General features: G+C 45.7%; 1 protein-coding gene across 1 annotated transcript in view; it reads left to right on the forward strand.

Moving 5' to 3' along the window:
• STAB1 (stabilin 1) overlaps positions 1-25,259 on the forward strand; it is a 60,397-nt gene that overhangs the window by 22,664 nt on the left and 12,474 nt on the right. The window contains 34 exon segments of the mRNA XM_039379020.1: positions 925-1,047; positions 2,578-2,724; positions 3,741-3,803; positions 4,018-4,131; positions 4,521-4,574; positions 5,383-5,463; positions 5,751-5,909; positions 6,760-6,822; positions 8,098-8,199; positions 9,154-9,240; positions 9,588-9,699; positions 10,178-10,361; positions 10,634-10,727; positions 11,620-11,778; positions 12,590-12,685; positions 13,054-13,149; positions 13,742-13,789; positions 14,616-14,746; positions 15,160-15,271; positions 15,498-15,575; positions 15,943-16,044; positions 16,532-16,639; positions 17,088-17,219; positions 17,406-17,534; positions 18,266-18,322; positions 19,096-19,191; positions 20,260-20,455; positions 20,970-21,065; positions 21,957-22,002; positions 22,420-22,499; positions 23,396-23,521; positions 24,014-24,087; positions 24,437-24,511; positions 25,069-25,188. Coding sequence (XP_039234954.1) covers positions 925-1,047; positions 2,578-2,724; positions 3,741-3,803; positions 4,018-4,131; positions 4,521-4,574; positions 5,383-5,463; positions 5,751-5,909; positions 6,760-6,822; positions 8,098-8,199; positions 9,154-9,240; positions 9,588-9,699; positions 10,178-10,361; positions 10,634-10,727; positions 11,620-11,778; positions 12,590-12,685; positions 13,054-13,149; positions 13,742-13,789; positions 14,616-14,746; positions 15,160-15,271; positions 15,498-15,575; positions 15,943-16,044; positions 16,532-16,639; positions 17,088-17,219; positions 17,406-17,534; positions 18,266-18,322; positions 19,096-19,191; positions 20,260-20,455; positions 20,970-21,065; positions 21,957-22,002; positions 22,420-22,499; positions 23,396-23,521; positions 24,014-24,087; positions 24,437-24,511; positions 25,069-25,188 — 3,540 coding nt within the window.

Here is a 25,259-nt window from a genome sequence, read left to right on the forward strand (position 1 = left end):
GTCTTAGGGTTCTTTCCTGTCTGAGTTCTGCAGCCTGTAAAAACTGATTGACAAAAGAGAGGAACTTTTGCAGGCAATATTTATAGAAACTGTCTCTTGGGAAGAGTTTTCATTGTCTGGTTAAGTAGCAGTCTCACAGAGGATGTTACATCCCTTACATTATTTTAAAAATCTCTGTCTCTTTCTTCAGTACTGATGGAGTTTGTTTGGTTTTAATGTCAGGAAGTGTGAGTCTTTCTGACCATTCTTCATTTAGAGCTTGAACCTCCTGTGTGTGACTATTCTCAAAACATTAGGTGGCTTTTCACTGCTTGAGGGTGGTGTTTTCAAAAGGGGCTGAGTATTGCATCGAAGTATTAGATTTTGGACCTATGGCCAGAAATGGTAATTCTGGATTCATAGAAAATACATCAGTAAAGGCCCCTGAGTTATCTAGTCTACCTGTTCCCAGAAGGATCAGTTCCACCTAAATCAGTATTGACCAAGGATTGTTTTACAAAAGCATCAGTGATGGAAAGTCCAGAACAGAAAAGAAGAAACTAAATGCAAATTTAACAGATTAAACCACCTACATCATTCAGCATCAACAAAGGTTATGTATGGAGAGCTTCAACAAATTTTATAATCTGGACCACGCAAGGATAGTTCTCAAATTGTCCAAATCCAATAGGTTTCTGTCTGGAGGATTCCTCTAAAGTCACTTGCAGGTTAATCAGTCTCCCCATGTTTGAATATGTACACAAACAGAAGTGAGAGTTTTGCCACAGTGCTACTCCAGTGATCCAAAATGAAGAGGGAAGTTCCATCTTGTATGCCAAGTATTTCTCTGTGTGTGTTAGCTGGGAGAAAGGTAATGTTATGGTAAATGAGGTTTCTGAAAGAACATGTCATTTATCTTTTTTCTGTGGGCTCTCTTCCCCAAAGGACACCACTGCTGAGCGGTTGTGCAGAATGCACATTGTTCCTGGTCTGCACTTAATAGAAGACATGATTAAAACCAAGACAATGTGGACCTTGTCAGGACACCAGCTGACGTTCACGAGCCAGGTAAAGCATCTCCTGAAGGCCTGGACCTCTGCTTTCACACAGGACAGACTGGAGCTTGAGCACTTCCCTAACCAGAAAACCTTTTCTGTAATCAGCCTGCCTGTAATCAGAACAGGCTCCTTTGTGGAGTCCAAAGTGAGGGGATTTAAGACCAGACACCCCAAGCAACCACATTTCCTTTCTCACAGACAACAAATTAGCAAGAATTTGACTTGTGAATGGTCTTTCCACGGTCTGTGTGTGTGTTCTGGAAAAGAGACCTTTTCCCTGCACTAGCCATTAGAAGCTACAATATCCATGTGGCTGACATGGAAGAGGCAGCAAAGTCTCTTTTCAGAGTGAATGCTTCCTTGGGGTTTGTGTGCTTGGACACAACCACGTGCTGAATATTTTCTCTCTTCTAGTTTCTCTTTTCCTCTCTTTCTATTTTATTTTTCTTAGTCTTTCTATCAAAGAATTTTTCATCATCCTGTCTTGATATGAAAGGCTCTTTTTTTCCCTTTTCCAGTTGACTCATGTTTTCCAGTCTCCACAGATTTCTCTCCATCCTGCACCTTTCCTGCATGCATGCTCACAGATGGCCAAGGGAGAGAGCCCTATTTCCTCTCTGAGGATCCAGCCTTGACCTTAAGGTCTAGGTCATAGTACATGTGCCCTGCATGTGTTAAAAGGACAAAGCACTATTTGGAGTCAGGGAATCCAGGCTGAGCTTGTCAATGCTCCTTTTAAAATTCTTTCCTGTTGGTTTACTCAGGATTCTTTTGATCTGGGAAGTCTGCCCTCCCCTTCCTGTGTTTCAGCCAGAATCCTCAGTGATGTGAACTGAAGTTTAGGGCAGGGAGGAGCAATTCAAAGAACTGCACATGCTGAAATGAAAAGCACAGGGAAGCTGTGCTTTCCTGAACTGGGATAGTGGCTGCAGCACCAACACTTGGATGTTTAGTTCATAGGTTACCCTTGAACCCCTTCATACACCCAGATTCAGTGCATGGCTGTGTACAAAGGGGAAGGACCAGATCTCTGCCTTGTACCTCACCGAGCCTGATGCTTTGGCTCTGTTATGAAGACTCCTTGTCAGCATCATGATTGAATAACAGTTGTAATCAAAGCTGTAGTTCCAGGATTGCCTCCAAATTCTGTACCTTGCTGCCCAGGGGGCACCGTGCCTTTCTTGTACTACCTTCTTGTACTTGGCAGCTCTTGATGGTCACAGCACCCCTTTGTGATCCAGAGCTGGGAGCAAGCATTGTTCACACTCGAGCTTAATTCTAGAGCTGATTGTCCCAGATGAGATTTTTTTTTTTTTTTTGGTACTAAGACTTAAAAGTATCCTCAGGATCTAAACATTACCAAAACTCAAGGAGAATGGGATGTCTGTTTTACACCCAGGCCGTCCCTTAAATTTACTTTTTCAAGAGTAACTCTGGTTGTGCCTTCACCTTGCTGACCTACAGGCAGAGAGCAGTGATTGATAGATCAGTCATGATAACGCAGATACACCACAAGAAAATAACCTTCATATTTATCCAGACATACATCAAGTCATTTCGATATCAAGACCTGCCGGGGGAGCTGTACAATGTTCTGCACTCAAACCTGCCAGCAGCCAATGGCATCATGCATGTGGTTAACACTCTGAGGAAAAAAACCAGCACTGACAACCTCAGCAACCCACAGGTATTCATATTTCTTCTCTTTTATGAGACAGCAGAATAAACACTTAAAAAAAGAGCAATTTTCACCATTAACCTTCCAAATCAGTGAGGATGTTTTTTAAAGGGAAAAGGCTTTTTTTTTTTTATTTCAGCTCCTGATAAGACCTGTTAGGCACTAGTAAAATACCATTAAAAGTAACTAATAGCACTGCATAAGCCAGATAAAGATCTTGCAATTATGCTTTTACAGTGCTTGGATAAGTAGAGAATTCTACTTCCATGAGTGAGATCATTCCCTTCATAGCAAATAAACTCTTTTTAAATTGTATCTTAAATAATATGTATCTTACAGGATAAACATTGAAAAACATTTTTCACATAAAAATCAAATTAAGATTTTCTTTAATTGGTCTGTACTGCATTTTGAAATTATAATCCAGAAGTTGTCTTTGCCTCAAAAATATTTAAAATGAGGACAAATAATGATTAGACTTCTGCATTCTGAGGTCATATCTTGAGTTTAAGACACTGGGTGGGAGTTTCAGGGTCAAGTTCTGCTAAATACTTTTCCCTGTTAGCTGGGAAATGGTTTTGTCATAGCTACTGCATTGTTAAACCTGAGCATTTTTATATTGTTTCTATATGCAGAAAGCAGGATCTCTTGCCCCCTACCTCCTTGCAAAAAACTTACAGAGAATGACAAAATCTCTTGGAATTGGTAGAGTTTTGATAATAATTTGCACTTACTTTACACCATTGTAGTTAATCTGTAAAAACAGACTGTGTAATGTTGTGGTTTTACTTTCTGTGTTCAAAAAGCAGCTGGAGTGTTGAGTGGTGGTGGCTCTTCAGTTGAAGTGCCTTGAGAATGGTGTACCAATTGTTCTGGGTATTCACGTGGATTTGATTGTGCCCATCTCTTTGAGGATGATGGTCTCCTGTAGCTCTTTACCTGCAAACCACAAACTGGGCATTCCAGTGTGTGCTCAGACCTCACTCAGCCCCTGCCATGTTTTTCCTCTCTGTGTCTTCTTGCAGAAAACCATTGGTGAGATCCTTGCTTCGATGGAGATCTTCAGTAGGTTTGAAACTATACTGGAGGTGAGTGAGTTTGTGTCTGGGGAGGTGTGGCATTGCTGCTGTACAAAACCTGCTGCTGCCTCGGGGGGAATTTTGAATAACATTTAAACACATCTCAGTAGTTTTCAGTAGCTCTGCCTCTAGTGTGTTGCTGAGTGTTTCCTCTCCCTTCCTGATGGACCCCCCTCACTAACCCTTGCTTGATCCATGATGAAATCTCTCACTGTTTTTGCAGAATTGTGGCCTGCCTGCAATCCTGGATGGACCAGGCCCTTTTACTGTATTTGTGCCCAGCAATGATGGTGTGGATAAGTTGAGAGATGGAAGGCTCATTTATCTTTTCACAGAGGTGAGAGCTCACAGTGCTGTAAGACATCCTGAGCTGACTGTGTTGCACTGGGCTGTGCTGGAATGACTTGTGCAGTGCATCTGGTCATCGCTGAAAATTCTTCTTCCTGGAGTTAGCTAAACCAAAAACTTCACAGTTTCTGTGCAGCTTTGGGAGAGAAGTGGGTAGTGATGGAACCTGCAGTGTTAGCCAGGTTGTTTAAATATGGTGCTTGGCTTATTCCTCACCCTGGCTTTGGTAGATGAAAATGAAAGAATTTACTCACCAAGTGAATTCACTGCTATAGACATTGGCAATGTCAGTCACTGGTTAAAAGAAAATTTATTTGCTTCCTCTTACTTCTGAGTGTTGAAGGGGTAACCAATCCTGATGTTGTCTTCTTTCCTTAGGGCATAAATAAGCTTCAGGAACTCGTGAGACATCACATCTACACTTCAGCAGCGGTAAGGCAGCAGCTCCCACTCCACAAAACTGGACTCCTTTAGACCAACATATTATCAACTGTCTTGTTTGGCACAGAGGTCACACTACTGGTGACTTCAGCTGCTGCTTCTTGGACTTCCCCTGGAGGAGCAGAGATGTGATTTAGGATCTGATGAGGCAAAATGTTTACCATGGAAGTGGTTGCCTAAAGTGACAGCTGTGCTCTCCATCAGGAAACTCTCAAGTTTTCTGGAGTGGTGGTGCTCCTTGGTTGGGTGGCCTTTACAATGAAAACATTGTAAAGATTTTGCTGCAGGACACAGAAATAGTTGTCTTGGTTCTCAGAACTTCTCTTTTCTCAAATCATTAAGTTTCTCAGTACAGAAGCTGCAGTTTACTCTTTTTTTCTGCCTTTAGGTTTATTTATTCAGTCAAAATATGTTCTCTATTATGTTTCTGGCTGCACTTTCATTGTTTATTTGATATGTCCAGGAAAATCCCCTGATTAGTCTGACCCCACTTGCAGCTGTGTTAGTAAGAGACAGTGTTAGTGAGACTTTACTTCAACTGTTCTGAACTCTTACACAAAGAATGAAAACCAAGGCAGCTGCCACCAGCACTGCTGTGTTTCTGGTATTGGAAACAAGTCACACCAGGTCCTGGAAGTCCCTCTGACCCATTGTTTGTTTTTAAGGTATTTCATGAAATGTAAATGTTAATTCCCCCTGAGAAGTTTTTCAAGTGGCAGGAATCGTGGAAGGATTATGTAAGGTGCACTGAAAAGACCCTGTTTTTTCCTGGTACCATCCCCTTGTGCTTTTATTTCAGGTGACAGTAGATAAACTGATGACGATGCCACAAATTGTTACTATGGCTAACCAGATACTTACCATCAACATCAGTGCAGATGTAAGTGTGAATCAAAACCCTTCTGGGCAAACCCTCCTGTGCTAGGAGAAAGTCTGGATGTGTTCTGAGCAAGTGATTTCAGCCCATCTCTGCTTCCTCCTCTGCTTAAAAAACTCGACTTAAAGGAGGTCATTGAATTAGTTTGCTTCTTATCATCCAATCTGTGACTCCACTAAGAGGCTTAACCATTTGTGTGGTTGCCCTTGATGTTGTGAGCCATCTGTTTCCCTCATTGCCTTTATGTAGTTGATGCTGCCTAACGGGCTAAAATTGTGTTTCTGCACCAGGGAAGAATTCTGATGGATGAATCAGGGATCCCCTTAAACATGCGAGACATTGTGGCATCAAATGGTATCATTCATACCTTGGATGGCATCTTCATCCCCCCCTCAATAATTCCCATTTTGCCTCACAGATGCAATGAAGAGCAACATAAAATTGTGACGGTAAGTCAGGTTGTCCCATTCTCACACTGGTGCTTGCTGTGGACCCCACACTGACCTGGAGGGACAAAAGCAGGCTGTGTACATTGCATTTGGGAAATGTATTCCCTCTGAGGGTTACCCTGATGTGAACTTTGGCACTATCAGCACCATCAGTGGTCCTTCTGCTCACACTTGGCACTGCTTTCCTGGTAATCAGCAAATGTTCCTTGTAGGTTGTTGTTCTTTCCATGCACCCATCCTACCTCCAATTCCTGAGTACATTTGCCTTTTCATAAGGCTTTCTTCACGCTGGAGTTGCTAACTCAGCTGACAATGCTTTGTTCCCACCTCTGTCAGCACTGGTGTCCTGTAACCTGGACAGGAAGCAGACATTCAGTAGCAGGAGCTACAAATGCTGTGTGATACTATTACATGAATAGTTTCATACACCTCATTTGAGGTGCTTGGTCCCCAGTTTGGTCATGGGTAGGTTACTGAAGAAAGAAGATGAGGCTCTGAATAGGCAAGGGGTTTGGAGAGGGACGGTTAATCCCTAGGGGCCAGAGGTTTCATATAATTTCCTGATTCAGTGTATGGATGCCCAAAGTGTTTTCCAGCCTAGTGTCTAGTGGCTGACAGACTCCCAGGGTGGAGACAGGCCCCATCTTGCAGACATGTGCAAAAGGAGTCATTTTATTAAAGTAATAAACTTAACCCATTTCAGAGTGTGGAAACTCCCTCCTAGGAATGTTTCAGATACACATTGTGATGTTTTGGATATATACAGTGAGGGGTAGCTCTGTAACATTCTTAGCATGTAGACTGGGTTTCTTTGAGAAGATTAATGTTTTGCCTCTTCTTTTCTTAAAAGGGCTCTTGTGTGGATTGTGAGGCCCTCAACACCAGTATTTGCCCACCTGGCAGCACAGAAATGGTAAATATTTGTGATTATTTTGGTAATTTCTTCTTTATATGATGACATACAGACACAATGATAGTTTCTAACCCAAGCCACTTTCAAATAGAGAGCAGGAAAGGCAACTAGCAGAGAGGCTTGTTAGAGGGGACAGACTCCCCACATAACCATGCTCAGTGAGCCCAGTCTGTCACCTACTCACTGCTCTGTTGCCTTTCTTATTCTGAAGTCTGTTTGCTGAATCAATGCACAGCATGGTGAGAAACTCTGGGCTCAGTGAAATTGTAGACTTGCAGCTTTTAGCACTTTTGTTCTGCCTCAGGCAGAGCTTTCCTGCTCACATGCAGAATCTGCCAACTCCTCCAGAGTCCCAGAACCAAGCCTGATCCCACTGGTACCATCCAGTACCACCACTGCCTATATCACAGCCAGAGGGTCACAACAAGCTTTCTGCATAGCAGAGGGTGAGAAACAATTTGTACTTGGCCTGTGCTCCCTGTTGGTTCAGAGCTGAGCAGAACTAGCTTTCTTCTTTTTTTTGTGAAAGCCAGAGAGGTGTTCACCACTGTTAACTGTTGGGTGTCCTCTGAGAGATCTGACTTTCAGGAGAACTTGTTAATGCAGTCTCAGCATGAATGCCTGCAGTAGAGCTCTGCAAAATCACTACTTGCTCATTTTCCTCCCTGACTGAGGCAGGTGAAGCCTGGGGAATCATCTGGGGCCCAGTTCTGCCCATATCTAATTCCATGACAGGTCACTGTTATTCCAAAATTATTTGCAGCCCTTTCCCCCCTCTCTCTTATTGTCTCTGTCTCACTTCCTTCCCTCTTAGTCTCACCCTCACTTATCTTTCCTCCCTCTCACACTCTCATTTTCTCTCTTACTCCCCCTCTGCCCCATTCTCCCTCCCTGCTGCCTTCTCCCCTTTTGTATCTCTTTCCTCCGCTCTTTCTTAAACTTTGTTTCCTCCCCCTGCCCTTTTGTCCCCCTTGTATCCTCTCCTCCCTTCCTTCCCCACTCTCCCTACCCTCTCCCCTTACTCTTGCTCTGTCCCTTATCATAGATACTATTATTGTAACTAAAGGGCAGCACCTTGGCTCAGACTTGGTGACTGCTGGGTGCAAGAGGAGGCCACCGTGTACCTTCACTCTTACTGGTGCTGCCATAACTGTATCTTGTTCACCTTGGCTCCTTGTGAACTTCCTCAGCTCACAGATAAGGTGTAGCTGCTCTCTGCAGCAAAAAGAGCAAAGGGGAAGGTGACAGTGCCGATGACTTGTTTTGTTTGTACAGGAACCAACGCTCTTCCCAAAAGAATGTGTCTACATCCATGATCCAGAAGGCCTGAATGTCCTGAAGAAGGGATGCGCCAGGTACTGCAATCAAACCATCACGGTGAGTGTGATGGAAAACCGCATTCCCTCTGACAGGGGCTCAGCTCTGCTCCTCCTCATTCATGAAGCAGAGCTCTGACTCCTTGAGCTGAGAGGGTTGGGTGGGATCTAAAGGAAAGCTGTCCCATGCCAAAGCTGTCCCCAGGACCATCACATGATGTAGCTACCTGCTTTTTCTTTGTCAGAGACAACACGGGGTACCAACCTGCTGCAAATATGAGAAAGCAGCTCAGTTAAACCTGAGTGCAGTAAATAAATAAAATAAAGCCCCCCCAAGTTGTGACCAGCCAAGCTGCAGGAAACCATGGGGCAAATGGTGCAGAGTTAACTGGGGTGTCCCAGCTTTAGCATTTCTCCCAAAGGAAGCTGAGCACGGGGAAAGTGCTGTAAGCTGTGAAGTGATTGCATCCTGTTTATGGACCATTGTCAGATGGCTCAGTAAAGTCTCTCTCTCCTTGCAAATTTATGGACCTCATGTTTGCCTGCAGCTCCTGAGCTCTCAAAGTGCCAACTGCATGGAATGATTTGGGGGTGTTTCATGAAATATTGCTGACTGTTTGTCTTTGGTTGTTCTTCCATTTATGAGTCGTGACAAGGCCAGCAATCCAGGACTGCTGCATCCTCCAAAGGAATGCAGTCCTGGGCAAGAATAAAGAGGGAGCGAGTGGGCCAGCACTGTTAAAGAATTAAAAGCTCATAGAAAACATGGACCCAATTTGTTTAAGTCAGAGAGAGAGAGCAGAAAATAGTGGTTTGTTCTGAGAACAGTCTGTGAGCAGAAAGCAGGATTTTATTGAAAAATAAGTGCAGGAGGTCCTAGACACACAGATGCCAAAGGTGACAGTCCATTTCAGTCCGTGGCAGAGACGAGGATTTCAGAGGTATGAGCACAGGATGGCTCCAGGTAGTTCTTGTCAAGTCATGCCATACCTTACCAATTTTGCTTTTGTTTCAGAAACCTGGATGCTGCAAAGGATTCTTTGGTCCAGACTGCATGCCATGCCCAGGGGGATTTTCCAGTCCATGCTATGGCCGGGGAAATGTAAGTGTGAAGGATCTTGCTGCATTGCAATGAGCAGTTCCATCAGTGTGGTTTGAGGGTGTAGTTGTAGGTAGGTACAATTCAGAGTTTGTGGTCTAGGGCTGAGCCTGCAGTGGTAGAAGCAGAAGATCCAAAGAAAATGGCACATACTCAGTGAGTTTTCTTTCTTGACCTCTAATGCGAATCAGGTCATGGCTGTTGTGGGATTTTGCATTGCTACCACCACTCTTCAAAGTCCTATTTGTTACTGCAAGTATCAAAGTGCCTTTGATGGATATCAGTGTCTTGGCTTTCCCTTTGTTCCCTGAGTTTCAATCATTTTGATTTCATCTTTGTTTTCCTTGCAGTGCAGCGATGGCATTCAGGGGAATGGCAACTGTCACTGCTTTGAGGGTTTCAAAGGAACAGCCTGTCACATCTGTGCAAACCCAAACAAGCATGGCGAGAACTGTGACGAAGGTTGGTGACTCTGATGGAGAAACTAGAGGAGAATGTAGGACAAGGATATAGTGCAGGTTCATGTATCCTGGATTCCCTTCTGACAAGACCAATGTCATGAAAGAAGTGATAGAAGTGCCATCATGGCTGTCCCTTCAAACAGCAGCGGAGAAAACACATTTGATATGACAGTGGTGATGGGAGTTTTGGAAAAATCAACCAAATTTAGATCTCTCCTGCTAGGAAACAAAAGATAGTTGACAATGAACTTGAGCTTGATAGACTAAATTTGAGCCTGTCCTTACAACCTATAAATAACATGGATCCAGGATCTGTTCCCTGGCCAGGTTTTGAGTTATAATGGATGTCTCTCAGCAGATGTCTCTCTGTCAAAGACAAATGGGATGATAACTGAGGTTGTGAAGGAAAGTTGAGAGTCTACACTGTGGTGGATGTTGGACTTTTTGTACTTACTGATCTTACTCCATGTGCTTGACAGACTGTGGTTGTGTCCATGGTGTCTGTGACAACAGGCCTGGCAGTGGTGGTGTGTGTCAGTCCTGGTCCTGTAAGGAGGGATACACCGGGAAATTCTGCGACAGGACATCCAAGAACTGTGGCCCGAGCGGGCTGTCTCAGTACTGCCACCAGAACGCTGTCTGCAGCCTCAACGACACAGCAAGGTCAGTCTGTGTGGCAGGTGCACTGAGGGGCACATTGTCACTGCACACTGTCACTGTGCAGGCACTCACAGCTGTGGGGCTGCCAGCCCGTGGCTCTGTGTGTGTGTGTGTCTGTGTGCCTGTCTCACAGGACTGTTTGAGTGACTCAGCCAACCTGCTAGAAACCAAGTCAGGCTCTTCCTTGCTTGAGAGGCTCATTCTGCCTTTGTGCTCTCTGCTGGCTTTCAGAGGGACTGCTCCACCTGTGTCCCTTTTGTGCTTATACTTTTAAGGTGCATCTGCATGGATGGATACGAAGGTGATGGGTTTTCCTGCCAGCCCATCGACCTGTGCAGTCAGCCAGAACGGGGAGGTTGTTCACAGAATGTAAGTGGGGTCAGACTGTGAAATGTGGAGAAGCAGCTCCTGTCAATCAGAGCAGGGATCCAGGACTCCTGGGGCTGTTACAGACTTTGTGTGCTAAATTTCCCTGTCTGTAAGATCAGGTGGAATAGCAGGTGCCTGAACATGGTCATTGCAAAGATGTCAGTCATTTGAATTGGTGCCAAAATGTGATGCTCCAAGGAGAGTTTGGATGGTTTGCACCAGATATTTTGGCAGCTATAGAAATTAGCTGTACAAATAATTTTTGGTTTGCATTGATATTCCCCTCAAGCTCTTCTAACATGTATTAACTTCTCTGTTGTGGTGTTCAGGCTGTAGCTTAACTGTGAGCTCCTACTCACATTTCCAGTAGCCATTATTATCCATAGTAAAAAACATGATGCTTTATGATGACAATTACTGCCAAATGGTCAAACCTCATCACAAATTAGACTCCTCAGCAGGAGGAAGATATTTGGGCATGTAGAAGGAAATAGGATGTAACACTCAGTACGAAGTAGGTCTTTCCTGAGAGAGATCTGCTCTCCATCATTAATTTAATCCCACATGTGAGGCAGGAGATTGTGGTCCTCCTCTTTAGGAAATACTTTTTCTATAATGGAAGAGCTTTACAGGATGATAATGAATGCCCTGGGGGTTCTGAACCTATGCACAAGTGTCTCCCTCTCTTAAAACACAAAATGTTTCCAGAATCACTTTACTATGAAGTTTTCTATGACTTTTGTGGAGAAGATGCTTCCATCCCTAGTGCTGGAACCAGAGTTGGTCATTCAGAAATTCTCCACAGTGTGATGAAGGAGATTTGTTGCTGTATTTTCACTGCTCTCTCTCCCTTCTACTGAGTGTAACTCTTTCTCTCTCCCCTCTCCTGAAGGCCCTGTGCACCAGTACAGGCCCTGGCACTGCCACCTGCCAGTGCAACGTGGGCTGGACCGGGGATGGGAAGGTGTGTGTGGCCATAGACAACTGCATGCTGGAGAGCAGAGGGAACTGCCACCTCAACGCTGACTGCGTCTACATCGGCCCTGGGCAGGTATGGGCAAAGCTGGGCAGCCTGATGGTGGACTTAACATTTCCTCAGCTGCTCTGAGATGGCCTGGGGTTGCCAGAGGTGAAAACTGGGCTGGCCAGCAGCAGAGCCTGCTTGTCTGCTGCCAGAAACTCCAGGGGCAGCTGCAGCCTCACAGTGCGCTGGCATGTGAAATACACGGGTGTGTTTGGGGATCCTGCTTGACTCTGAGAGTTTCATGCAGCAAAGGGAAGAGACCAAGCTTCATAATCCAGCTTGGTCTAAGGCATCAGTTGCTGCATCCCCTGTTCCCAGACCACAGCACTGATAAGCATGTGCAGCTGTTCAGATAGTCCGTGGAGGGAGCTGGTCCAGGAGGAAGGCACACAGGAGAGGTGGCTTCCCAGGGTGCTGCTTCTCAAGGTGCTTCTTCCCACTGAACAAGGGGAGTGTTGGACAATGTGCTGAAAATAGGTACCAAGTCTTTAGCAGATTTTAGTGAGGTGAGATGTGAAAGCAGCAGGCTTTGAAATTAACTCCTTTCCTCTTTCTGCCATTCACAAAGTCTGTGTCATTGCCTGAAAAATCGGAAATAAAGGTGGAAACCATTGTCTTCAAGAGACCCCCATGGCAAACAGTGCAAGGGATCAATGCACTTGAGTAACCAGGCAGCGTGTGTGCTGTGAGAGAGGATGATGCTCTGCTAAGGAAATATCTCCACATTTCCAGGTCTTGAGGGACCAGGAGGAAAACTTGGGAAAATAAATAAAGTTTTGCTGCCCTAGACCCATTTTGGGTAGCAAATGAGGACACTGATATTGTCTCTTTCTTGCAGAGCAAGTGTGTCTGCAAGAGGGGTTATGCTGGGGATGGCCACAGCTGTGATGCAATCAACCCCTGCCTCATGGACAACGGCGGCTGCCACGACTTGGTGAGTAGCCAGAGAGCTGTCTCAGGGCTGGCACGGCAGTGGGAGTTCATCTACTCCCTGACAGAGGATTTGCAGCCATGGCATTGAGAGAATTGCAAGGTTTTATGTTATGTCACCTTACTGTCATGCCACCAAGATGCTGTGAAGGTGGATCCTCTGATTTTTGTGAGTTCACACAACCAAAGATATCACGTAAGCTTAGCAGCATGAGGTGCACATTCAGTGCCACCATACAGACAATAGGAGGAAGGTGCCTGTGTGTGCTGCTCTAGCCCAGGCTGTGGAAGGCCAGAATTCAGTTCTGAGACTGGGGTAACACTGCACCACCTGTGTTTGCTCTCTAATTTCCCCTTTCCCTGTGTTCCCAGGCTACATGTGTGCCCCTTGGTGGAGGAGAGAGATCCTGTGTTTGCTCTGAAGGCTACATGGGGGATGGCATGACGTGCTACGGGGACATTCTAAAAGTGAGTGACAAGCAAATATCTGAGATCCTTTTGGGGCTGGAGAGAACTGGCTCTGCTCTCACTTTACTTTTTGCTGTTACCTGAGTTGACTCCTTCTCCCGGCACCAGCCTGACAGCACAAGTGTATTCCAAGGCCACAGGGACAGAACTGATGCCAAGACCAATTTTCACCAGTGAAAAAATTGGCAATAATTTCTAAGCTGCTTCACCACTGGGCAGGGTGCACCTGTCCTGTGCAATAAGTCATCTTTTCTTTGTTGTTTAGAAGGTTTTTCAAGTCAGAGCTTGCCAGGCCCATTTTCTGTCTTTAGAAATATCAAAGGCCACTATGGATTTAATCCTTGTTCCTGGTAAACATGAGCAATTGCAGATGAATTGAAAAGAGTTTATTTGGGAATATAGATTTAATGGCTGAAATTTGCATTTAGGAGTGCCCATCTCTCCTCACAATACGCAGTACCTGTGCTGGTTGTGAAGTGAGAGGAATGTCTAAATCATTATTGCCAGATTTGGTATTGCAAAGGGTTCCTTTCCCCCAGCCTTGCACCCTGTGCTCAGCAGGGGTAACTCTTCTGTTGTTTCTCTTTGGAAGGAGCTGGCCAGGAATTCCCACTTTGCGAGTTTCTACAGCTGGGTTAAGGTAAGAGCAGCCAAGGGATGCCCACACAGGTAAGGTCTGTAGAGGTGAAGTCTGTGAATGCTGCTCTTAAAAGACCAGCAACTCCATTTATCTTTTTCATTAGAGAAAAACAAAAAAGCAGTGAAGGAGAAATTGTTATAGAGCAGGCATGTAGGAAAGCTGTGGAGTTTGTGGTACAGTGAGGGTCATAAGTGTGTTTTGGGGGCCTTGTTTCTAGCACAGGAGGGAGCTGGGGCTGTGTTACACTGAATTTTCATGGTTGTACCATCTGTAACTCCTGGCCATCAAAAAACAGCTCAGAAGGAAAGAAGAAAGGGTAGCATGGTAATGCTATTTTTCAGAAGAACATCTTTTGAGAAGTTAGACTGTATGTTTGCACCTTTTCTTGTTACTGCTTCCCTGTCTCTGGTGTGGGAATGGCAGAGACACTCCACAGACTGAAGCAAGTCTCTGGAAATGCACTATGATGGATGGCCTTTAACTGAGCTTTAGCTCACCTGTCCTGCACCATACACTGCTTTTGCCAGCAATAATCTTGGTCCCTCCCCTAAGAGTGATGTTGAGGGTTCAGAAGGGGTTTATGGCTATGACTGAATGGGTTTAAAAGGTAACTGCAGCACAAAAGTAAGGCTTAAAGCAGTGGGTTTTCCTTTGGCAATCATGCCTGGGAGAGCCAGGAGAGCCTGCTGTGCTGCTGAGCACATGCTACCTTCCTACACATCCCTTTCATACGACTGTGAGAGTGGGATGGCTGTTGGTTGTGTTTTGCACTACAGATGTAGCAGTGGCGTGTCTTATTTGTTCATTTTTGTGCTTTGGACAACAGAAATCTCTCTTCAGCATCCCAGCAGGAACCAATGTCACTGTCCTGGTGCCATCAGAGGCAGCTATCAAGAACTTGAGTGACACTGAGAAGGATTTCTGGTTGACCCCCTACATGCTGCCATTTTTAGTCAGGTATGAGGAGCCTCCTGCTTTTCGTTTACTCTGCCAAACAGCAGTAACAGAGCCATGAACTGGATTTCTGCTTGCACATGACCAATAAGGAGTTATCTTGAGATAAATATAGAAGGAAATTTAAATATCTAGCAGGCAAAGCACTTAGTAGGCATTTAAAACATAACAGACCACAAACCATTGGAAATGGGTTTTTTATGTATTTCACGTATTTTCAGAGAGAGATTTCTGTGTATTTTCAGAGAGAGATTTTTTACACAGATGGCATCAGAACAAGTAATTCCCTCCATTGTTCTCTCCACATGCTTAATTACTTTATGTGAGAGATGTGAATGTTGGGTGGTACAGTCTTATCTCCCTGTTGTTACCAACAGTTCCTTAATCTTTTCTTTACCTGCCTTTGTTCCCTCCAGGGCCCACTTTCTGGAAGGTGTCTTCACTGCTGAAAAGCTCAAAAAGTACGATGGGCCAGAATTACCCACTCTCAACCCACAGACCAGATGGCAGATAAACACCACGAGCAGTGTAAGGGTTTCTTACATAAGGCTCGTGCACCCATCTCAAATTTGACTGTTTAAGAGCTGCTGCATCCAGTGGGGAGCCTGGGTGGGGCAGCGATGCCCTCAAACACAAACGTCTTTCAAAAACTGTATCCACACTAACCATGTGCAACCTTGAAAGAAAATATATCTGGTTTGCACTTACTTGGTAATTTCTAACCTTTTTGCTTCTCCCTCTGGTACTTTTGCAGGTATTAACCATCCAGAATGCAAGTATAGTTGTCAGTGACATCCCTGCCAGCAACGGCATTATCCATGTCCTCAGTAAGGTACGACACTGGGAAACACTGCAGCTGTAGCAGCAGGTTTGTGTTGCAGCCTCTGTAGTGGGGCCAAGGAGGAATACATGTCTGGACAGTTAGGAAGGGATATAAAGGCAAAAATATATCAAGTTATCACAAGTCCTGACAGATGTTTCCTGTGCAGCACTGTTTAATGTTTAAAACATTTGTCTCCAGGACAAGCAGGAGGGGAGTTCCCTTCTCTTGGCTGACAGAAGAAGTGTCCAGGCTATTGCAGAATTGTGTAAAATGAGGCCTTTTCTAATTGCCTTTCTTGCAAGCAGGGCAGGAATCTGATGTGACTCCCCACAGGGTCCCTTGCCCAGCCCTGCTTATGAACTCACTTTTCCCCCAGGTTTTGTTACCGCCTTCAGGAGATGTCCCACCGAGTCCTCCTGGGCTGCAGGAACAGCTCGAGTCAGTGGCCTCATTCAGCACATTCAAGGACTTGCTAGAGGTAAGCAGCTGAGGTGAGCACTGCTGTCACTGTCAGAACTGTCTTTTGAGCAAAGTCCCACCTTACCCTCTACTGGTGGACCAAAATTTGGACTGCCTGGTGAGGAAAGGGAGATCACCCGTTTCCCACCATTCATGAGGAATCTTCTAGGAAAGCTCTTCTGAGCAGCCAAAGAGGTATGTAATTACAGTTAGATCTCTAGATCACTGGCATGTATTACAGTGGAAGATGACCTGCCTGCTGCAGGTGCTCTCATGCCTGACAGGGCAGAGAAGCCTGGAGGGAGGGGAAGGCTTGTTCATAGCTGAGAAGGTACGCTTAAGTCAGCCAGGACGAGGAGCAAGCAATCAGATGTGTGTGACTGAGCAGAAGTTCTATATTCCACTTTCAAGCATTTCCTCTTGCCTTTGTAATTGGTTTCATGTGTAGTTTGGTTTTTAGTGAGTATAAGAATAATAACTAATGTTACTGTTTGGACATTTTTTAGCAATACCAGCTCACTGGGAAGATCGAGTCCTCTGAAAAATACACCATTTTTGTTCCTGGAAATAATTCCATTGAGGAGTACTGCCACGCTGCCAATGTGACCCAGTTGGTAAGCTCACTGCCTGCTTGCAGCCTGAATATGTACACACTGTTTCACCGTGGAGAGGAGACACACATCTGATGCTAAAAGCTGGGAGAAATGTGGCACAGAAATGAGAGCGTGTCCTGGGGTGTTGCAATGGGATCTGAAAAGAATATCAAGGCTCAAATGCTGATTAGATTAGTATGTGGATAGGTGACACGATATATTCCCTTTCCTGGCTGGCTATGGCACATCTGTGACAATTTTCAGACTTCTGGAAGGTCTGAAAACATTTAGGGCTTCATCAAGTAAGAGAATTATTGTGTGACCAGTCACCTGTGATAGAGAGTTACTAGGTTCTGTGGGCTTAATTAGCTGTTACAGATGCTTAGGAACATTTCTTATGCCATACCTCTGACTGAATTGCAGGGAGGAAGTCAAAATAGTCCTAATATTTGTATTTTTGTGGATTTAGGACAATGCAACAGTGCAGTACCACGTTGTACTGGGAGAAAAGCTCTTGCCCACAGACCTGAGAAGTGGAGTTCATAAGAACAGCATGTTGGGGCTCTCCTACTGGCTAATGTTTTACCAGAACAGCACCCAGGTAAGGGAGGCAGACTGTTCTGCCACTTGAGGATCTGACTTGACCTATCACTTCCTAAGGCTGGGACTGGATACACCCATTTCTATTTTCCACACCCTTGCAAGTTCACTGCTGTGACTGTCTGACAGCTGCCAGGCAATCCATACAAAAGGAGTTTTCTTCTTGCTGTTTTCTTCTGCTTTGCAGAAGTTTGTCAATAATATTCCTTTGGATGGAAAATTCCTCGAGACCAAGAATGGAATGCTGGTCGGGGTGTCGCAGGTGCTCCAGATACAGAAGAATCGTTGCACTGCCAACACCACCACCATACAAAAGGTAATGGTGGTGACCAAGGAGCTGATCACCATTTCTCAGGGTTTCTCCACCTGCTGAAACAAACTGATGGATAACAGACAACCTGCCTTGTCTCTCCTCATGGATGAGACAGTAGCTTGTGGTCTGACCCCAGCTGAACCCCATGTGAAATGGGACATCCTGGAGACTTGGCACATCCTAGACTCAGATTCTGTACTTCTAATGCAACAGATCTGCAGCTCTTGTGCAGATCACATTCAGTTCCCTTGCTGGGGCTCTCTCAGTGTTCCAGCCTTGGTGCAGGCTGATGCAGGGACTCCCAGATACTCAGCTGTGGAAGGAGAATCCAGTCCAATTCTTGCATGCCATGGCCACAAGCTGCCCTAGAAAATGCTGTCTGGGCTGCCAAGGAGTCATGGCCAAAGTCCAGCTTGCATGAACCTTGCGGCTCTGAAGATTTCAGGGTCAGACTGAGGTAGGTCTGCCTGCTACAGATCAGAAAAAAAGTATTTGCAGCCTTGCATGAAGGAACTCCAGGTCTTGAGAAAGCCCTACCCAGCTCAGAGATTCAGGAAAGGTGTAGCACTTGATCTCTTCTTTTGGTGTTTTGAGCCATGGAGTTAAATACATCTTTGTCTTTGTCCCAGCCAGCAGCCAGTACAACACCATTTGTGCAGTAATTCAGGGTTAGTGTCTTGGTGTGATGTGGGTAGAGGGCACACATGTGACTTGTCCTGTTCTCTGTGCCCTAGTCAAGATGCGGCAAGTGTGAGAAGGGGATCAAGTGTCCTCCTGGATCAGTTCTTGTGGTGAGTTTTTGATTCATGTGACAGTTCACAGACTATTTGCAGATAGTGCTTTGATGTCCTTTTATTGCTCTATGGATGATATCTTGATACCTGAAAAAATGTGCCCTTGAGTCCTCTGTGGCTCATCCATTACCAAGGTTTGTAAGAGAAAGCAGAAATCAAGGGAAGGTTACAGAGAAAAAACATGGGCATGGATCACGAGGCTCTGTACAAAGCTTTTTTAGGACAAAGAATTTTAGGAGCCCTTTAGTTTCCCCACTTAGCAGAGAAGAAAAGATGTCTTTTTTTTTTCTTCATCTTTCACTCTTTCCACATCAAGGAAAGCCAGTTTAGAGGTGCCAGCAGCAATTTCCCTGCCTGGACCATTGGTTTGTTTACACAGATGGGCTGGTTGTGCCTGTAGCTTGCTTGTGAGTGACAAACATTTCCAGAGAGGAAAATAACTAAGCATCTCATCTCCATGCTGACTGTGAATTGCATAACAGCTACATCTGGCTTCTTAGGCTTCATTGCTTTACTCTATGCCCAGAATTTTCCAATTCTTTCTTCTCATTATTCAGACTGACATGTGCAGCAAGGATTTGGCAGGTGACAGAATTGACTCTGTGTGGTGACCTCACATCCAGAGATGCCTCATTGGTCTCCACTCTGGATAGTCCAAATGTTTAGGGCTGTTCCTGTAGGACACAAAACAAGATATGAACTAAAACCTACATTGTTTGCTTAAATATTGTAATATCTTTTCTCTGTGTCTGTATTAATTATACCCTCAGGAGCTGCCAGGGAGCAAGAATCTCGCTCGCTGCGAGCTGCGCTCCGGGGACGCAGGGATACTTGGCTGCCATTTCACCTGTGCAAAAGTTTCTCTGGTGAGAAAAACATTTGCCTCTGATTCATTTTGACAAAAGTGAGATGGGTATCAGCAGTACAGCTATGGAAGTACAGGCTGTGCTGAAGTCCTGGCTGTGTCTATGCCATGGCATAGCTGAGGCTGGGCCTGTCTGGGATCCGCTCTCCATCCTGGAGATGGAGGGCACTGGAGCAAAAACAGACCTGCGGGAATGTCTGCACAGTGATGGATTGTGATCTGCTGCTTTGGTATTGTTGCCCTGGGTTTTGTCCTGCAGAGGAAGAGAAGGAGTTGAATGTTTGTAGTCTGGTTTCCTGAGGAAGTGAGGCATGAATGATGGTATTTTCCTTATGCATGTGCCTTCCCGAATAACTGATGACTAATTGGAGCCGAATCAAAGGGAGGAGCAGAAGGTCTTGCACCTTATGTTAAATGACAGCCCCTACCAGTTTTGTGAAAGTGTGTGTCTGGGATAAAACACTTGAAAAGGAAATGGCAAAAGAAAAACTTGCATGAATTTGAGGTCTTATAGGTATTGCAGCATCTCTTGGGAAAGTTTAGCGGGAATGGGAGATTGAAGAGAAGGAAGAGAGGGAACTGGATATACAGAGAGAGCTTCAGTCAGCACTTATACCTCACCGGGCACTTCTGCATCCCTTCATTAGATGATGTTTCTTTTCATCTATACTTGGTCCCATCATGGTTTCTTCCCTCCATGGGTAGATGCAGAAAGAAGAGAGAGCAGTTAATTTAGGCTTTGGAATCAAATCAGCCTTTCTCTGCCCAACAGAGAGACACAGGCAGGAAATAGGCTGGAGGGGCACAGAACTAAACATCTGAGTTACTCACCAAAGGGCCAGTGTTGCTCAAGGGCCATGCAGACCTTTACATGAAGCTCTGGGCCACAGAACACCCTGATTTAGGGTGTTCGCTCCATCCTACCTGTGCACACACCTGGCTCTTTCATGTGTTGTCAGAACTATGGCAATTACGTAGTTAAACCAATAGAGCAGCTTCCCCAGTGAAACTGCACCTCTCTGTGCCGCACAGGGTGGCTCATCCCAGCTTGTTCTTGTTGGTTTTCCAGAGGTCCGTCTGCTGCCCCGGCTACTACGGACACATGTGCGAGATGTGCCCAGGGAAGCCAGGCCAGTGGTGCTCCGGGAACGGGGAATGCCAGGATGGCATGGAGGGCAGCGGAGAGTGCCGGTGCCTGGAGGGTTTCCACGGCACTGCCTGTGAAATGTGTGAAGTGGGACGATATGGAGCTGACTGCAAATCAGGTGACACCAATGCCTACTGCAGCTTGTCTCGAATGTCCTGCTTGCAAAGGGAGAAAAGTGGCCACATCTCAGCTCTTGGGGGGGGTGGTGGGAAGGGAGAAATATCCCAAAGGTTCTGAGACAGGCAAATGGCTGGCAGGCCACGAGAGTGGGACAATGTGAGTGAGTGAGTGAGTGAGTGAGTGAGCGAGCGAGCGAGCACTTGTGGTCAGCCAGAGGAGTGGCCCCATTTTTCATCCTCAAGCCAAAGCATGTGCTGTGCTGTGCTGCTCATCCTTGGTTTTGCCACCCAAAACCAAGATGTTTTTCTACAGAAAGTAGAGGCAAGTGGTCTATTCCTGGGCTTTTTGGCCTGGCAGTGAGGGAACAGGAGCTGATACTCCTGTGACATTTTCTTTATGGCACTTTGGTGAGTTGGATTAGGAACAGAGCAACCAGCAAAATGGCAGCAGGTCTCTCTGCTTGTGAGAGCTGGTTGGTTTGACAGTGATGAGTGTTTGTATTCCCCCTGCAGAATGTGCCTGTGACAACGGGATATGTAACGATGGACTGCAAGGGGACGGGAGCTGTGACTGCTTCCCAGGGTGGAAGGGCCCCACCTGCCAAGAGAGTACGTGAGTGTGAAGGGGCCTGTGGTGTAACACTGTCTTTTTAGCACAGAAATCTCTGTGATCCTCTTTAGTTGCCAGAGGAATTCTGTGTTAGCTGAGCAAGGTGACCACAGTCTCATTTTCATCCTCCTGAAAGCTTTTCAGACTATGCTCGCTCATTCCCAGACAGAAGCTGCATTTGTAGTTTAACTTCCCCAACAGCACATGAACCCTTGGATCTTTGGATGAAACTCATATTGAGAAAAGCCCATCCCCTGCTTCCTTCTCCACTGAGACTGGGGCACCACAATAACAGCCCTGTGAGAGAGAGAGATGGAAGCTTTCAGCCAGATTGGGTTGACCATGACTCCTGTTACTTGCCTAAAAGGGTGGCAGGACTTCACTTGAATTTTAAAAGGGCCACAGTGTGTCTGCAGAGCTGCTTTTTCTGCTCACAGATCTATTCATTTAGGTGAGCTCAGGCTGTATCCTGACATTATCAATAAATCTGTCATTGTGTGTCAAAATAACACGTTGAAGATGGACTTGGGATTTTGTTTAGCATTTGGGTGGAGAGAAACCTGAACTTCTAAATACTTTGGCATTTTAAAGGTTTGCATGCAAAGACTTATTTTATAGTGAAGTCAAACGCTTTGGGGATATTTAGAAATAGAAATTGAGTGGAGATGTCCTATCTAGTGTAAATGTAAAGCATGAAAACAGTTCATCTTTTGCTTTAAAAGGGCCAAAGCCAAATGGCTCTGTATGTCTGGATTAATGAGGCTTCAGTCCTTGTTTCATTCCTAGCAGTGTGGAGGCCTTTTGCAGGGCCCATTTCTCTAGCTGGCAGAAGTGGCCCCAACAAGTGCTAAACTGAAAATGCCAAGTCATGTTTGTGTCTTCTCTTGCAGGAATCAAGACTGACCTATGCAATAACACCTGCCATCAAATGGCCAAGTAAGTGCAGACAAGGGGCTGAGTCATCCATGTGTGTTTGTGAGTGTTTTACTCAGAGGTGATTCTGTGTTTAGGCCTTTGCAGAGGTGTGGGAGAAGGTGCCTACTCATTTAAAATGGAACTAAAAGTTAGTTCCATTCTGGGAACTCTCTTTGGTGCTGAGCTGCATCCGTTTTCCCCAAGGATTTTGTCTGTCTGAGCATAAATTCATTCCAAGTCCCTTCTGCATGTGTGGATGGCCTGGATGCCAGGTCCTGGCCAGCATGACTTGAGTGTTTGGTGCTGTAAAGAAATCCACAGCATGTTCCTCCTGTGGTCATTGTGGGCTCTGCACATGCCAGACGTGTTCTTGTTGTCCCACTGGCTGAGCAAATCAGGAGGTGCCATCAGTGATTGTTTAACCCTTTCTTGTTTCAGCTGCCTCAATAGTTCCACAGATTCCCTACCTATGTGCTTCTGCTCTGCTGGATACACAGGGAATGGGACCCATTGCACAGGTACATCCACCGAAGACACGGTGAAATAAATTCTGTGATGTTGCCAGAACAGAGATCACTCAAATCCTTTTCCTCTCAGTCATCCATCATGAGCTCTGCTGTGCTTTGGTAGAGAAGTTTTCCAGTCCAGAGCTTTACACAGGATGCTCTTGATGTTGCTAAAGCCTGTGAGAGAGGGATAAAAAGGCAGGAAAGTGTAGGAGGGCAGTTTCTATTGCCTGTGGAGAGAGATGCACATGAATGGGTTGTATTTGTCCTGATATTACAGCAATGGTGGCAAAGATATAACAGTTTTGGCCATGAATCCCTGGAATATGGATGTTTCAACTCCCTAGAACTTTGTGATTCTTCTATTTGCTGACCATGCCAAAACCAGATAGAAACAGTGCAGCAGTTGTGCCAAAATGAGATAGAAATTTGGGATACCACTCCAGAGCTACATTACAAACCTGGTCTATGTCAAAAGCAAACAGACCAGGAAAAAACAAGTGATAAAATTGTAACAGTCAGAACACTGGTAGACATTTCAGTATCTTTTCAGTATTGTCCTTGTTGAAATGTGAGTGAGAAGGAGAAAAAAGAAAAAAACCCATACATTTACATTGTTCAGGAAAATATTTTTTTCTCATCTAACCATTAGTCCTCAGTGAGCAAATGCTGTGAGGGAAAGACTTATTAGTCCAGTTTGGAGGTTATTTAAGCTCATCTTACTTACTTGCACTGGCCACTCTCAGGTCTGGATGAGGCTCCAGGCCCTTAAAGGACCAACATTTTCATCAAGAAACAAAGGGATTTTAACAAGACACGATTTTTGTTAAGGTGGATGATCATTCTGGCACAGTTGATTGTTCCCAGGTGCTCTGAGCTGATTCTGCTTCTCTTGTGTGTGGTCCCAGAAATAGATCCCTGCACTATGGACCACGGTGGCTGCTCTGTGCACGCTGTGTGCACCAAAGTGTCCCCAGGAGAGAGGACCTGTGTCTGTAAGGATGGCTACGCTGGGGACGGGACACTCTGCCTGGGTGAGTGCTCAGTGCCTGCTCTGGGGATAGCAGAGAGGCATCACTCCTGCTTAGGGGGATTCCAACCTGAAAGCCTTAGTGTTTTGGTGTCAAACCAGAAGAGCCCTGACAGGTTTCTCGCTCTGATCCATGTCATGGAGAGGCTCAGAGACAGAAGGTGAGGGCAAGCTCACACAACGGTGCTCTGAGATGAAGGTGGAGCTGGAGGAGAGTCCAGCCCTCTCATATCCTTCAATGCACACCCAGACAGGCATGGAATTATCTGTGGGCACATTTACCACAGTTCAGAGACCTCACGTGTGGCAGGAGTAGAACTTGCAGTTGCTTCCTATTCCTTTGCCACCACAAGACAGTTTCCCAGGAAGGTGTTTCCCAAGGTGGAAAGGTTCTCCCTGTTGCTTTCCCAATACCTCTTTGGACCACTAATTCCCAGCTGCCTTGCGCAATAATTTATATAATTTATTATTAATATAATTTATTGTTTTGCTGCAGAAATTGATCTCTGTCTTGAAAGCAATGGGGGCTGCCACACCAACGCTGAGTGCATCAAAACAGGCCCAAAGAAGGTGAGTATGTAGGATGGATGTCAGGATAACATTATTATGGAGATTGTCACAGCTCTGTAATTCTCTTAGAGACAGTCCTGCCCCTTCCAGTACCCTGCTTTGTGCCTGCTACCTTCCACACAGAGAAGTTGCCTGGGAAGAGCATGAAAAGATGGCTGTTTCCATGAAAGCAGATGGCTTTGCTGGCCAGAGGCTGGAGGCAGTCTTAGGTTATTTGTTGTGGACACAAGTGTGGTTATTCATGAATGCAACAATGGGTGTAACACCACATGCCTTTCATCCAGTGCAGCCCTTGTGTGCTTTGTTTACTGTGTCCAAGTTTCAGATTGAGGATCTGTTCTCCCTCCAGGTTGCCTGCAACTGTCTTCCTGGTTACAGTGGGGATGGTGTGAGCCAGTGCAACCCCATCAACCTGTGTGAACAGGTATGTCTGCATTCTGCTGCTGCCAGAGGTGAAGGCCACAGCCTTGAGGTGTTCCTTTCTACCAGTAGTTAACAGCAAGAGCAGCTTTAGCCTGGTTGTTTGGAGCTGCCTGTCTTGCTTTTCCATATAGTGGAAGGACTTCCTTGTGTATCTGGTTTCCATTGCCTCTCACAATGACCTTTGAGTGTGTTGGTCACCTGGCACTCCCTCAGTGTGGAAACAGTGACACAGGGCTGGAGGCAGGTGGGCTTTTTCCTCTCTGCCCGTTTTGTGTGGGCTGTGCCCAAAAGCTTCAGAGTAACCTGTGCTCACAGCATCACTACCATTTCTGAATCATGGGGTTTGTCATCACCCTGGGTTCCAAACTGAGGTGAGAAAGTCTTGTTTCATGGGAGGGTTTGGTGCTGGAAAACCCTCGGGGATTTGGGTGAGGTTTATTCTAAGACACTAAAGAGGGGGAAGGAAGAATGGTTTGCAGATCCCACGTGGGAGCTCCCACAGGCCATTCAGATTGTTGGAGATGCTCCTCCATGGAGGCCTTTTGCTTTCCCTGGCAGAACAACGGAGGCTGCAGCCCCTTTGGGCTCTGCAAGTACACGGGGCCAGGCACTCGGAACTGCTCCTGCTCCTGGCACAGCGTTGGAGATGGCTTCACCTGCCGTGGCAAAGTGCATCTGGTGAGAGGCATGTGCAGCACCTCCTGTGTCTGTGTCCCCTACCCTGCAGCAAATCAATCCCTCCCCTCCCA

Source organism: Pipra filicauda, unplaced genomic scaffold, assembly GCF_003945595.2.
Source record: "Pipra filicauda isolate LSUMZ 115617 unplaced genomic scaffold, ASM394559v2 scaffold103_size3290846_pilon, whole genome shotgun sequence".
NCBI lineage: Eukaryota > Metazoa > Chordata > Aves > Passeriformes > Pipridae > Pipra > Pipra filicauda.